This window comes from Ovis aries, chromosome 4 (genome assembly GCF_016772045.2).
Source record: "Ovis aries strain OAR_USU_Benz2616 breed Rambouillet chromosome 4, ARS-UI_Ramb_v3.0, whole genome shotgun sequence".
NCBI classification, from domain to species: domain Eukaryota; kingdom Metazoa; phylum Chordata; class Mammalia; order Artiodactyla; family Bovidae; genus Ovis; species Ovis aries.
Window position 1 is genome coordinate 120657948 of NC_056057.1, and position 15548 is coordinate 120673495.

At 60.3% G+C, this 15548-nt stretch overlaps 1 protein-coding gene across 3 annotated transcripts in view; it reads right to left on the reverse strand.

The window, feature by feature from the left end:
* Positions 1-15548, reverse strand: part of PTPRN2 (protein tyrosine phosphatase receptor type N2) — a 618076-nt gene that overhangs the window by 359440 nt on the left and 243088 nt on the right. For all 3 annotated transcript variants that reach the window (XM_042249105.1, XM_042249106.1, XM_027968410.2), the window contains exons 10-11: positions 11084-11170; positions 7984-8063 (exon numbers count right to left, since the gene is read on the reverse strand). In XM_042249105.1, the coding sequence (XP_042105039.1) occupies positions 7984-8063; positions 11084-11170 (167 nt within the window). The remainder of the gene's footprint in view (positions 1-7983; positions 8064-11083; positions 11171-15548) is intronic.

Sequence of the window (15548 nt, forward strand, 5' to 3'; positions counted from 1 at the left end):
CCGCCCCACCCCCCACCCCCGCACACCCTCCTGGTCTCTGCAGCCAGGCTGGGCTCCTTCCTCCACAGGGTTCAGAGGCATCCTCAGTGGGGAATGGCCGGAACCCCCGCCCACCCTGACCCCCCACCGCCCTGCCTGCCTGCTCCTGGCTGGGTGAGTCTGTTTGGTGAGTCCCTGCCCACCAGAAAGGGAAAGCCTACTCATCACTCACACACCCCTGTTCCTGCAAAAAGACACTCAACACGGCAGAGGTCCTGCCAACCCAGCTCCATCCGGCCACACTGGCCCTCCCTGTGCACCATGGCTTCGCGGGGTAAGTTTCGCCCTGCACACTGCTGCAGCGGACAGCGCGGGAAGCCCTCAACTGCGGGGGGCTGGTGAGGACGGGAGGGTGGGACCCGGAGACACTGCCCCTGCAGGGCCCCCGGGCCCAGGGGCTCTCACGCCTGAGAGCTCCAGCCTCCCTCTGCCTGTGCGAAAGGACATGAGGCAGACGTGATGGTGAGCAGGGTGCCCACGGTGGCACAGGAGGGCGTGCTGGGAGGGGCAAGGGTGGTCACTGATCCCCCCGAGCTGGATGCAGGCAGCCCCTGTGCAGCTCCCCGAGGGGGACCCCAGGCCCCTTTGAACACACTACATGTGTGGAGGGTGGGAGCCCCATCTGAGCCAGGGAGACACTGGGACAGGTAGGCACACCGCCTCCTCTCCACTTCTGCAGGCCTGCACACTGGTGCTTGCACACTTGCACATGCCTGCACTTGGGTTTGCACGCTCACACCCATGCTCTGCACAGTGTCTCAGGCTGTGCTCACACACACACTCCATCGTGGACTCCTGGGTCCCCGGGGTGTCAGGCGCCCCAGGGCTCCTAAACTCAGCACCGTGGACAGCGTCAGCCCCTTCGTGAGGCAGGACACAGACCTGAATGGGCGGCGGAGGCCCCACACGTGCCTGGCGCCTTGGCCTTCTCGCACTTTGATGACGCACAGCACTGGTTACAAAGTGTCTCAGCTGGTGATGCGCTCCCTTCATCTTTCTTCAAATGTGCGTCTCATTCAGTCCACAGATGAATCCAATTAGCATAGCGCTGTGACTGATTAAATATGCCTCGTGTGAATTTACATGTCAGAACTCACACTGAACCTGGACACGGCTTCCAGGCCTCCCTAAACAGCCCCAGGGCACAGCCGGCTCCAAACACAAAGGCTGAAGTTTGCTTCTGCCTTGAGTGCCTGGCGTGAGGGAGCAAGGGCCCGGAGTGGGCATCGCTCGTGCAAAGGGAAGGCGTGAAGACACGCGCAAGCCTCTCTCTGTCTCTGGCAGGAGGGTCCCCACCTGCATCAGCAGCTGCCGCCTTGGACGGGCCCATCGAGGGTGGACGCTCGACCTCTGATCAGAGAGTCCCGGGCAGAGAAGTCGAGGGGCTGGTTCAGAGGCGGGACGTTCTTGCAGACAGCGGCAGGAACTGGGGCGTGCCGCTGGGGAGCAGGCTTCCTTGCTGAGCGGGTGCCAGCGCTTAGCACAGGCAGCGTCTTCTCACATAAGGGACCTCTGACTCCGTAGCCGCGTGTCCTCTGCTTTCTGACTTTCTCTTCAGAAGGGAGCAAAACGGAGTCTGGAGACTGGGCTTTGAAAGTTAAGGAAGAGCAGACAGCCCTCACTAGATTCCTCCAGAATCAGTGACCAAGGGATGTGTGAGTGATGTGGGGGAGATTCTTACACTGATGAAATGGTTCGGCCATTCCTTCATCACCAGACCTGGGGGAGAGCTGGTCCTGCCCACCTGGGAGTGGGTGTCTTCACCCCCGGGGGCTCCGATCTCTGTTGGGGACCTGCTGCAGGGGCAGGGCCGGCCAGTGGCCCAGTCCTCCCTCTAGGTCCAGGGTCCCGGCTGTTCCCAGAGGGGGACAGATGTTGTGGGGGGCTATTTATCCTGCCCTGTTCCTACCCACTCAGGGCCTGACAGAGCAGTGTCTGTGGGCTCAGGGCTCAGGGCCAGCACTGCAGCAGCTCTGAGGGTCCCCACAGGGGAGGGGGCAGCAGGGGGCCTGTGATGCTGGGAGGCTCTGGGGGAGGTTCGATGGCGAGTGGGACAGAGAAGAGAGCATTCGAAGGGGAGAGAGAAGGACGCATCTTCTGCCCAAGTGGGCTTCCCAGAGGGCAAGGAGCCCCGCGCCCCAGTGCAGACATGCTGCCCCGCGAGCTGCGTCACAGACTGGAACAGGGCCTCCCAGGGGCTCAGCGGAAAGAGCCCGCCCACAGTGCAGGGGACCTGGGCCTCATCCCTGGGTTGGGAAGAGTCCCTGGCTGAGGAAATGGCAACGCACTCCAGGATCCTTGCTAGGAGAATCCCATGGACAGAGGAGCCTGCGGACTACAGTCCACGGGATTTCAAGAGTTGAACACAACTTAGCAACTAAACTGCCACCAAAGGGGCTAAACCCGTTTAATGTGGTCAAATAAAAACATTCATGCAGAACAGAGGCGCGCTCTGGAGGCTGCCGTAAGCAAGCTTTTCTGCACGTAAAGGGTGTGTGAGCCCAGCGGAGGATCTGAGGGACCCCCAGCACCAGCCTGTGGCCTTGTGGGGACGGTGTCGGCTGGGAGGGGGCTCGGATGGGGGTCCTTGGGTGGGGAGCACCTGGGGAGGAGCTGGGGAGGAGCTGCCGCCCCCGGGGCCCCCGCCCCACGGGACCCCCACACAGCCCACCGCCCCACGGGACCCCCGCCCCACGGGACCCCCGCCCCACGGGACCCCCGCCCCACGGGACCCCCACCCCACGGGGCCCCACACAGCCCCATGCCCCACATGGCCTGTATGCCCCACAGGGCCCCCCTGCCCCACGGTGCCACCTGCTCCACTCGGGGCCGCTGCAGCCAGTCTGCACCCTGAGAACCAGGAGGGAACCCGCCACCCAAGAAGGGATGACGGGGGTGGGTTCCCCGCTCCAGGGCAGCTCGGGGGAGTGGACCTTCCATGGGGCTGTGCAGGGCTCACGTCCGCTCCGCCCCCTGCATCTAGTCTTACAGACGTGGAATCACTCTGAGATGCAGTCTTGAGCTGACTGACGTTTCTGAACACCTCCCGTGGCTGGTGGGAGAGGCCTCTTGGGCAGCCCAGCTCTCCAGCAGCCAGAGACCATGGGGGCCCCACGGCGGGCGGCACCCTGGCCTGACACCCCCCCCGGATGTACCCGCTGACAAAGCTGGGAGCCTGCAGGCCATTCGCCCTGGCATTTCCGCCCCTCCGTCCAGCCTGGCAGCCCCGCGGGCTCACCAGCGGCCCGCGTCTGAGCTCCGAGTCCTGGGTGCTGGTCCAGGCAGAGGCCTGAGGCCCACACCTGTGTCTGCTCAGTGGCCTCACAGTGGCCGGCGGTCAAGGGGATGCTAGTAGCCGACCCAAGGAGGGCAGCCCCTTCCAGCTCTGCCTCCCCGGCAGCCTCATTTCAGTCACCCACCTCCACGGGCCCCTGCAGCCGGGGCCACCTCTCTGCACGGGCCCACTCCACAGTGCCCACCCTCTGTCTGGCCGCCCTGGGGAGGATGGGCCACAGACATGGTCGAGTGGCTTCGGAGGGGGGTGCTGGGGGGAAGAGCTGGCAGGGGCGGGGAGGGCTGGCGGCATCCCAGTGGACGGTGGGCAGGACAGTGGGCGCCTGGCTGGGCAGAGCCCATGAGCAGGCGCCCCCCCACCCCGGCAGGGGCGCTGGGCCCCGCCCGACCCTCCCTTTCACCCCAGGATGTTCAGGGGAAGGAAACAAGGAGGCCGAGGAACGCTGGCTGTGCGTGTCACGGAGGGCACACAGCCATGCCCTGCTCCAGGCTCTGCAGCCGGGAGAAGGAGCCGGCGCCCTGCGGGAAGGCTCACAGACGGCGCTGCTGCCCACGCCCAGGCACAGGTCCGGGGGTCACCACGCCTGGCGAGCCCTGCAGGATGAGGCTGCCGTCCCGGGCGGGGATGGCTGCGGCTGTGTGGGCTCACCACCACCAGGTCTCCCCCGGCAAGGGGCGGCTTGAGCTGCCTCCCCGAGGATGTGGGGCTGCTTGCGACGCCACGAGACTACCTATACTGCTTCATCCCGTGGGAGGAAGCCCTATCGCTGCTTTCGCTGAAGACTTCATTTTGAATTGGCTTTTTCTGACTGTGCAATTGTAATAATATGAGGTGTTGACCGAGAGCAAACCATCTTTAGAGAAGAAAGGAGTAGCTGTACAAGCACCTGGATCAGCCCCAGGGCTCCGACCCCGCGGGCCTGCTTCCTGGCTCTTCCATGGGCGGCCGGCCGCACCCTGCAGACCATGGGTGACTTGTTTGCTGACTGATCTACGTCTCACACATCCATCGTCACCCCGAGAGTGTGGTCCCATAACACGGCCACCCACGGTGTCTCCTCCATGCCGTGAGGCACACGCTGAGTTATCACAGAGTTGTGTCTCAGGGCCAGGTGGACTGGGGTCCCAACGGCCCATGTGAGTTAGACGGATTTGGGGGTGTCAATGTCCACTGTGAGTTAGATGGACTGGGGCACCAGAATGCCCTGTGAACTACATGGACTTGGGGTGCAGTGTGCCCTGTGAACTGTATGACTATGTTCACAGCATGTCCTGTGAACTTGGGGTACGGCATGCCTTGTGAATTAGAAGTTCACTCTCAGTAACAGCTGTCAGAGCCTCAGGGCTGCTGTGCAGGAGGAAACGAGTGAGTGGTGGGAGCCAGCCCCAGGAGGCAGCCTTGGCTGCAGCAGCCTGACAGTGAGACCCACCTGTGTCCACCGTCCCCGCCAGCTCCTCAGGGCCTCCTGCCGAGTGCCACGGACTCAGGCTGGCCCCCAAGGCCGGGGTCCGGCCCCCTCCCAGCAGGCCTTCAGCAAGCGGTGCTTCTCCTGCCCCTTGTCCCAACATCCACAGGCCCTGCCCCAGGCCAGCCAGATGACCAGGCGGGCAGAGGGCTGCGGGTAAGGCCAGGAGGCAGGGGGTGGACTGCTGATGCCGACAGGCCCGTGGGAAGACTCCGTTAGATGTTATGAGCTGGGCATCACAGGGCTTCTGAAGTTACTGCATTGGAACAATTTGAGAATCAGAGACCTGAGCGTCACCTCGCATCAGGAAGGAAGCCCCGCTCCCACGTGGGCCCAGGCTACCCTGCCCAGCGCCGCCGGGGCCCTGCAGGGGCGGGCTGCGAGCCTCAACGCAGACCCCGCTGGGCGCCGGCTTGCCCACAGCAGCCGCCTCTCTCCAGCCACACAGGCACGTCTCCTCTCAGAGACCCGAGGCCCCAGAGAACACGGCCAGTGTGCATGGGCCTGTCTGCAGAGCACCTCCTGCCTCCCCGACAAGCTCCCCGCCGCTGGGCCCAGCCGGAGCAGGGGCCTTGGCCTGCGCACTTCCCACACGTCAGCACATGCCAGCCGCGTCTCCAGGGCCCACAGCCAGCTCCTCAGCACCGAGCTCATCCACGATGCCACCGTGTCCCATCCGTGACGCAAGGCCCCGTCACCCAAATGCCTCGAGAGTGTTTCCCGACTCCCCGCCGGGCCACCCCACCCACTGGACGTCCCTCACGTGGAAGCCGGGAACTGTCCGAAGTTGACGCTGCAGGTCCCATCCCACCGTCGCCCGTGAAGCCCCAGGGCTCTCTCCTCAGGCTGCCCCCTCCAGAAAGCCCTCCCTGCCTCTTCAGGATGTCTGGGCCCAAACGTCTCTTTCCAGGCCCAGTGAAGACGAGGGCAGTTCTCCCTGGTTCTCTGTGGCCCATGGCACTCTGCACAGAGCGGGAAAGAGAAGGAAGGGGAGGGGCCGATAAAGGAGAAACTACAAAACCTACCTGGACGCCACAGATGACTCCAGGATGGGCTGGGCGCCACGCCGCTGGCTCCCAGGCCAGGCCTGGCCCCCATGCAGATGCCCGGCCGCTCGTCCCCGGAGCCCCAAGCCCAGCACGGCGAGTCCCCGGCCCGCCCGACCGGCCTCCCCGCCGCCTCCTGAGCAGCGCAGCCGCAGACCCCGGCGCCTGGCAGCCCTGGCCTCCACTGGCCGGCATCTGTTCTGGTCCCACTGCGGCCTGGTTTCTTTACAGAAACCCCTCCACTTCCTGACATGACGCGATGAGCGCCGCACGACAGTGCAGGGAACTGCGCTTCACTAGAGCAGCTGCCACTCACCGCGCCACACCCCGCGCCCCGCCCCGCCCCGCCCCGGCCACACCCGCCCCGCCCCGCGCCCCGCCCCGCCACGCCCTGCCCCGTCCCGGCCACGCCCCATGCCACGCCCCACGCCGCACCTTCCACGTGGTATACAGCACTTCAGGCAACACTGCAGTCACGGAACAGTGTTGCTATGTTACGTGACGTTACGTGTGAGGCTCCCTGGCATACCTGATACCTCGCCGATCACACACAGCGCACGTCGCGTCACCAGCCACACCACGTGGCTTTATGCGCAACATTACCCCCTCCTCGCCTCCCCCACAGGGCTGCACCTTCACCAGGGCCGAGTCTCTGTTCGGTCAAACCTCAGCATGCCCCGGCCCGCACAGAGCCTGGCGCGGCTGAACCACACTGGTACCGACCAACGACCCCTAAGCGGGGGGTGGGGGTGCTGGCCTCGACTGAAGGCATCTCCTGGAAACGCCTGGGCCCTCAGAGACAACGGGGCTCAGCATCCTCGGCGTGGACACCCTGAAGCTATGCCAGCCTCTCCCCACACCCTGGTTCCCCACCCACGCTGGCTCACGGGCACGCTGGAGTAACATAGAAATCTGAGTTTAGAGGCTGTGACTTGACACTCAAGCCGCAAGTGCCCTTCCCTCTCCATGCATGACAGGGACACATGAGACAAAAACCAAGATGCCAGGTTTCAAGCAGCCAACCTCACTCCCCGAGAGAGCAGCAAAATAGTGACAGGCCACTGTCACAAGTGCACGGCCTCGAGTCTAAAAAGAGACTTCATTTCATTCCATTCCATTCATATTGTTCTTGAGTTCCAACAAATCCACCCCTGAAAGTATTATTTCCCAGTACTGGGATGAATTGCCACTCATGGAACAATTAGTGCATATCTCGGTAAAACACTGATGCCTGTTTTGGTCTTAAGCATATTCCGTAACCTCTTGGACTGAGGAAGGAGGGGCATGAAGCCAGTCCACGCAGCGAGGGGGCCCGTGGCCGCTCGGGTGCAGAGACCTCAGACTGGAGTCTGCTGCCCGCTGCCGGGGCCCGCTCGGGTGCTCTGCCGGCCGGGGAGACTGCCCGGTGGGCCGGTCCCCCCCACCTGAGCTCCACCCCCACAGCGGAATGGGAGCAGGCTCAGTCTCCACAGGCAGACCTGTCAGATTTACGGGGACTGATACGACTGTGCGAGGAATTCTTCTTTAACAGACAGCTCTTGTCCCCAGAATCATCGTGCTAAGTTGCTTCAGTCTTGTCCGACTCTCTGTAACCCCGTGGGCTGTAGCCTGCCAGGCTCCTCTGTCCATGGGCTTCTCCAGGCAAAAATACTGGAGTGGGCTGCCATGTCCTCCTCCAAGGAGCACCCTAACCCAGGGAGCGAACCCACGTCTCATGTCTCTTGCATTGGCTGGTGGGATGTGCGCCACCGACGCCAACTGGAGGCCCCCAAATCAGTACTGTGAACAAATAAGCGTTACTAAGGGCACCAAGATCCACTGCAAGGAAAAGCCAACAGCAACCGGGATCAAGGCGACCCAGGGTTTGTTCCACTAAAGGCGCATATTTTTATGCCTGTTTACTGTCAGTGGATAGAGAAACTTTAAGTTAACAGACGCAACATGACCTCAACTGCCAGGAACTCTCTCAGTCACCCAGGACACGCACTGCACTGCACCCTGGGAGGAAGCGTCGACCCCATTAAAGGAATTTATATGCTTAGCGATGTACAGGACCAGTGAAGGCTGGCTGAAACAGTCACCCTGTGCTACATCCGGGCATCCTGTGCCCAGCGCAGCGCGTGCAGAAACAGCCTTACCTGCCGCCTTCGCCGCGGCCGCCGCGGTCACGTTCTGGGCGTTGGCGCGCACCCTGAAGGTCACCGCTGGCCCCTCGACCCTGGAAGAGACCGTTTAGGAGGTGTCAGGACTGCTTGGCACACCCCACACACCCCAGGGCCACTGTGGGTCCCAGGGGCTCTTCCCACAGGCTCTGCTACTCTAAAAATACATGTGGCAGGGCTCTTACAGAAAAATTCAAATCAACCCCAGTAAACCAACAGCAACCAGCGGACACTCCTGCATGGAAAGAGAAAATTGTTATGGAAACAGGTTTTAATAGTCAGTTCCCCAGGGAGCCACAGGAGCCAAGAACAGATGGGAAAGATAAGCATTTTTAAAATTCTCTTGAAAACTTATTGAAATCTTTAAGAACTACTCAGTATAAAAATAACTGGCAGGGGACTGCTGGCCAGGAGTTATCAAAACTGTTCAAAGCATTTTAGATACTTTGTTGAACATGACTTTGAAAAGTGCCTCCGTTTTTAAACAACTGATCCGTCTGAGGTGGGCAGGAGGCTGTTTCCATCAGGACGCCCCAAGCCCCGCATCTCCTGGCCCGTCACCCCCTGGACACCCCCCAGGGGCTCATGTCCCAGGAGCGGGAGCCGAGCCGGCGGCCCTTCCCACCAGGAGGGCCCACAGGACAGCTGCTCTTCCTGGTGACCAGTGAGGTGACATTTCTACTCTAACCTACATCTGGAGAGTCCCGGGTAAGTAGGGACCCCCAAACCTACCCTTCCCTTGGGTGCTGAGAGTGTTCTCCGAAGATCTAGTGGATGCTCCTAGTTCCCAAAAGACAGAGCATGCCGTTCATTCACCTGTTCCCACCTGCAGCACCATGGCCCGCCCTCCTTCCTTCCTTCCTTCCAGGGTACCACGTGCACACACGTGGTCCTGGGATGCTGCACACGTGACCTTAGGACACACACACACAGTGACCCTGGGACCGCCCAGCGGAAAGCCCAGCACGCTGTGAAGGGAGGTTCCGCTTCGCTGACCGCCCAGCCCCACGTGGCCAAGCTCTGCCCTGGTGCCAGTGAAGGAAAGATCCCCGGCCGTGCCAGGCAGATCCGACCTCCCGGCTGGCCTCGGCCTGAGTTCAGGGCTCTCTCCCCAGCACCTGCTCTTTCGGCACGTGGAGTCTTTGCACAGAGATCTCTGCATGTCCATGTCCCAGGTCACCACCTGTCACCCCGCTGAGCCTTTTAGGCTCCGAGGCCTTCTGCGGCTCAGGTGTAAAACGGGAGCCAGGTTCAAGTCGCCAGGGAGACAATATGGGGGCAAATAAGCACAGACCCCGCAGCAGGAAACTGAAGCAAGACTTCGAGGACCCTCCCTCCCCCAGGGGTCCTCACGGGGAGGGAGGGGCGGGGTGCGGGGTGGGAGGTGGGACCCCTGCAGGAGGGAGCCTCGGGCCTGTCCGGTGCTGAATTCCCACTCTGTCTTCAGGAACGGCCCTCCCGCCACGCAGGACACCATGCGGACGGCAGACCACACGCTGCTGGCCTGCTGCAGACTCGGGGAACGGTCAGGCTGAGACAGCGCCGGCCGCCTGGGCTGGCCTTGGGCTCAGCTGAAGGCCCCGGGCTGGGGATCCAGCGCGTGCAGACGGCCTCCAATCCGCCTGCCCGGCGAGAGCCTAGAGCAGCGCATCCATCGGCACCACCAACAGCCGGGACTCGATTATAAAACCATAAGCTCGGTGGCCGGGCATCTGCCGGCGTAATTACAGCGGCATGCCGATGCCGTCTTAATGGCCTCTAATGATGTAGTAAGATATAATGGAATTTACTTGACAGCTACAGAGCCATTAACAAAACATATTAAGCATAACTAGTCCTTCCACAGAAACAGACACAGCCCTGGAAGAGCGCTCCGAGCGGCGCCCTCCGCGCCTCTCCAGGAGCCACGATCTGCCGTGCCAGTGACGCGACGCAGAGACCCCCTGCGGCCGTGCAGTCGTCCCCTCCAGGCCCCCGCCCGGGTCACCCCTGCAGGTGCTGTGGACCCGCACGTGCTGTGTCCTGGGGGCGACATACAGGACTCCTTGGGATGCCACACACACCCCACACACGTGCAGCATTAAAGACCCAGAGGTGCCGGCCCCACATCAACTGGGCAGGACCCGGGCTCCCGAGGCACAGACGTGCGGGCTGCCTCGGGGCTCCAGGGCAGGGCGAGGCCTCGGGGTAGGACTCGGTCACAGGAGCTGTGGCCAAGACTGACAGAGGCTGAAAGAGGGCGGTGGCGTCGTTGTGGCCCCCAGGGGCTGCCGGAGGCCCGCGTTCACCGAGCAAGAAAGAGACCCCAGCAAGTGATACTTACGAAAGAGCTGAGCTGATAACCATGGGGGCGGGAAAGCCCCCAGTACCCCCAGACTTGGAGGTGGTAGTCTAGGAAGGGCTGAGCCAAGGAGTGAGGAGCAGAGCGAGGTGAGGGGCCGGAGAGGAGGCACCAGGTCAAAACATGTCTCCTTAAGTCCCAGGCCCGCCGCGCCCCTCCCACCGGAGCCCCCGGGCCCCGCCCCTCCCACCAGAAGCCCTGGGCCCCAGTGCATTTCCGACAGCCCCTCACGCTCCCAGCCTCAGGGTTCCATCAGAAAACAGGGGTGGGCCCCAGACCCACACACCTGTCACGTGCCAGCCCTGGACTCCATGCCACCAGCTCTTTCTAAAACCCAGCCCACTGAGGGCGAGATGGGCTGGGGCACCTGGGGACTTCAGGGCCCACTCTTTGGGTGTGCACACCGCAGGTGCCAGCCCCAGGCCCTGGCTCACCCGCCATGGGGCCGCCCCCACCTTCCAGGGCCCGAGTGGCTCCCCAGGCCCTGGCACACCTGCGGTGGACCCGCCCCGCAGTCCAGAGCCCGCAGGGGTTCCAGGTCAGCGGGGCCCTCTCGGGATCGCTGTCCTGCTGACACTCGGGTTTCAGCTGCGCTTACAGAGCTAACCGGACCCCCTGGATGCCCCCCCCCTGTTCCTCCAGCACCAGCCTCTGTGACACAGTGAACGCTCCCCACGGGGAACTGCTGGAGGGATGCTCAGAAGGAGGAGCCGCCCGAGCCCCACCCGCACTCACTCAACGTCCGTGAAGACACCCGCCGGCACCTCCAGGAGCCGCGCCACGCCCTCCAGCGCCTGCGTGCCCTCGTCCAGGCTCAGGGAGCTGTGGGGAGACGGCAGGGTTACCGGGCAGGGTTCTCACTGAGAGGAACAGGGCCCCACAACCCCCCTGCCCCCTCACTGCAAGGAACGGGGCCCCTGGACCCCACCTCCCACTGTGAGGAATGGGGATCCCGGACCCCACCCCCCACTGGAGGAACGGGGCCCCGCCCCCTGGGACTCCGCACCCCCACCCCGCGCTGATCCAAGAGCTGTCCTGCATGTATTTCCATTATTCGGCCTGGGGTCGGGCAGAGGGCAGCTGGGAGCACGTATCTCCCCAGCCGGGATGAATCACCGCACTTTAAACCAGTGAGAGGAGCGACAGGGTGCGAATGGGGGTGTTGGGGAGCGAGATGGGCCCAGGGAGCATTAGGTTGGTCCCTCTGCGATGGGGGCTTCCCCCCACCCCCGCCATCCTGCTTCCTGAGACAGTGAGTAGCCCTCAGAGCTGGGAACCCATGCATCAAGGATGGATGAGACCCCAAACCAGGCAGACACACTCTCCACAGGCTTTTATGTCCCCAGGTCTTAAAATCAGAGTTTTAAAAGCGGTGCCTCTGCATGTGCGGCCACCCTGCAGTCCTCCCACCCGCTGGCCTGGGGGCAGAACCACAGCTGCATCCAGGCCCTGTGGTGGGGCTGAGCCCAGAAGGCGGCAACTGAGGAGAGCCACAGACACACCAGGTGTACACACACACCCCTGCAGACACAGATATCCCCGGTGTGCACACACACCCCTGCAGACACAGACACCCCCGGGTGTGCACACACACACACCCCTGCGGACACAGACACCCCTGCAGACACAGACACCCCCGGGTGTGCACACACCCCTGCAGACACAGACACTCCCCGGGTGTGCACACACACCTCTGAGGACACAGACACTCCCTGGGTGTGCCACACACCCCTGCAGACACAGACACACCCCTGTGGACACAGACACTCCCCAGGTGTGCACACACACCCTTGCAGAAAGACACTCCCAAGGTGCGAACACACACACCCCTGTAGACAAGGACACTCCCCACGTATGCAAAAACAGACACGACCCTGCAGACACTCCCAAGGTGTGCACACATACCCCTGAGGACATGGCCACTCCCCAGGTGTGCACACACACGCCTGTGGACACAGACACTCCCCAGGAGCTGCAGGGGACACCTCAGCCCTTCCTGCTGCGCTATCAGGGCAGGCAGGGCAAACGGCTCGTGACAACAGCGGCTCCATTCTTGTTCAAGTCAGACAGATGAGAGGCTGTCGACTGTACTTAAACCCAGCACGCAATTATTTCTCTTTTGTTTTTAAACTACGTGGCCATCAGCTGTCACTTCATGGTCTGAACTTCCTTAGAAAGCAGTTGTAGTTAATCTCAAAAATCACTGGATGGACACTTGTAATTTCCTGGGCCCGACTGTGACACCTGGCTCCAGGTCTCCTGGATGCCTGCCGCCTGGAAGAGAGACGGCACCCTTCTAGCAGCCAGAGGTTGGCGGTCAGAGGTCTGAGCGGGAGTGGCGGCGGGTGCTCCGCCTGCCTCGCCGCCATCAGGGCAGGAAGGGTCACCGTCAAGAGCTGGAGGGGCCTCCCCTCTAAGGCACTTCCTTCCTGAGACAGCCTGCTCTTTAAGCGAGGCGTGTGCTGGGGAGCCTTTAAATCAGCAAAACGGGGAAAGGGCCCCGTAATCCCGGACAGGAAGCATGCCAAGAGGCTGCCACACCCCATTCTCATGGCAGCCGCCCCACCCCTGCACAGCCTAGGTCACCACTGGGTCAAAATGAGAAAATCCAAGTCTGTCCCGGGAGCATTGAGGCCATTCTCCAAACAAAAACTAGGGACCATGACCTGAGGGTCAGAAACATTCAGTTCAGTCGCTCGGTAGTGTCCGACTCTGCGACCCCATGGACTGCAGCACGCCAGGCCTCCCTGTCCATCACCAACTCCCAGAGTTTACTCAAACTCATGCCCATGGAGTCGGTGATGCCACCCAACCATCTTATCCTCTGCCGTCCCCTTCTCCTCCTGCCTTCAGTCTTTCCCAGCATCAGAGTCTTTTCAGAAACATTAAGACCAGGCAGAACTTAAAGGCAACTCTCCGCCCTCAACCACAAGAGATTCTATGGAAATTATCTCATTCATTGCTCACAAGAAACCTGGAAGGAAGAGCCTGTACTAACCTCCCTTGAAAGAGGCGGAAACTGACTCCAGAAATTAAAATTCAGTGCCGAAGATCACACTACGAGTAAATCCTCAAAGAAAGACACAAACTGAAAAGGTGAAGTGCAACCTGGGGTGGCAGCTTCGCGACTGTGGGGCAAGCGCGCACCCTGACCGCACACCTCACCCAACCACACCCTTAGCCGACCAAGCCTCGCCGTGACCGCGCCCTCACCCGACCGCGCCCTCACCCTGACCACGTCTCACTCGACCACGCCCTCACCCTGACCACGCCCCCACCCCAAGGCTCCCGCACCCAGACCGCTGCACCCCAAGCGGAGAAAAGGCTTCTGCTCCCGCAGTCCCTCAGGCCTGCTTTTCCTAGCGTCACTGCCTCTTCTGAGACAGAGGAGATCCACCTCCAAACCGGCTGCCACTCCCGCCCACAGACGTCCACCTCGGGGGTGCTTCGTCCCAGAGCGGGCGGGGCTTCGGCTGCTTCACTTCCCAACTGTGAGCATGTCACGGTTTATTAAAAAACTGTCCAAAGGTCGGGAACTAACTGAGTGATGGATCACAAAAAACGGAAACGAGTCGACCTCGATACCAAGGTTTTTGCTGAGATGATACTTGAAATCAGTCAATAAAATGAGACTTTCATGGGATTCACCAATTGTTCTATAAGAATTATGATGTTTATCTTTTAAAATCATCTTCCAAGGTAGCTAACATTTTTGTTAAGCCACAGGAATTCTCTCTAGTGCAGACGAGTGATGCTTCTGACGAGGACAGGGATGCCGGCGGAGGCCACCGTGATAATTCAGAATTCCAGCTCCAGGGTGCACCACCTTCCTTTCCTGAAGAAGTCTAACAAAGACCCCAGCCGTTGCCTTCTCCAACAACCATCAACTCTTCAGAGGTTAAAAAAAAAAAGGAAGAAAAAAACTGCTGTTTTCCAACATCATTTTTTAACACCAAGATGAGACTGTGCTTCTCAACATAAATATATTCAAAATTTTAGTAAATATGTTCTCCATAGGACATTTGAATAAACATATTTTCCACAAATATAGTCTCCATAACAACTGTACTCTCCAGGGGAAAGAAATCTGCCAAATGCTTAATACAAGTCTAAGCACAAAATGTCTCAGAGTCACCTTTATAAAAAGTGCATGGAAATTAAAGACATAAAAGGGAGTAATGTAAAAATGTAAAGCTTTTGTATGCATTCAGAGTTAAGTTGCTATCAACCTAAACAGACCTGTAACTATAAGATGCTTTACGTAAGCCTCATGGTAACCACAGAGCCGACGAAGTCAACAGTAGCGCAGTCTTAGAAAGCTTTCAGCCTTTCCCCACTGAGTGTGGTGCTACCTGTGGGTTTGTGGTATGCAGCCCTTGCTGTGTTGAGGATGCTCCCTCTACGCCTGCTTTGTTAGGAGTTTGTACCACTAACGGAAATTGAACTTTTTCTTCTTGAGAGGGTCACTCACCTGCTTCCACGACACAGTGCGATCAAGACACACCGTGTGTCCCAGACTGTGGAGCGTGTGGGGGGGAACACTGCCCCTCCCCAGCCTTCTCCTGGCTAGAAAGGGTCACATGGGGCCTTTGTACACTTCCGCACCCACCTGGGCCTCCCGACCCCAAGGGCCCGTCCAGCATCGGAAGCTTGAAACCGACCCTGATGTGATCATGGGCCAGCATTTCCAGTGGAACACTTGCCATCTCAGGACACAGCTTTTTCCTTTTCCCTCTGGCTTCATTATTCATTTGCAGACTTACTACTATTTTGACAACAAAGAAAATCTCATCTTTTCATGTTTTCTCTCTTTCCTACTCCTTTGTATGTAGAATTTAAACTTCTTAACTTTGACAGATTTAGTCTCAGCCCGTTTATAACACAGATGACACTTCGCAAAAAATCCATTGCAGGGGTGAGGGCGTGAGGGCCCGTGGAGATTACCGTGGACTCTCAGGGCACCACTGAAGATGAAAAGCTAAACTTCCCCGATGATTATGGAAATCCAACAGCAAAGCCGATGGCTGGGTAGATACAGATGTGGATATGGATGTAGGTGACACAGAGGTAGGCGTGTGTACACGCAAGTGTGGGTGCAGATAGAGATGATGCAGACGTGTGTGCAGACATACAGGTGTGCGTGCAGAACATACAGACGTGTGTGCAGACATACAGGTGTGTGTGCAGACATACAGGTGTG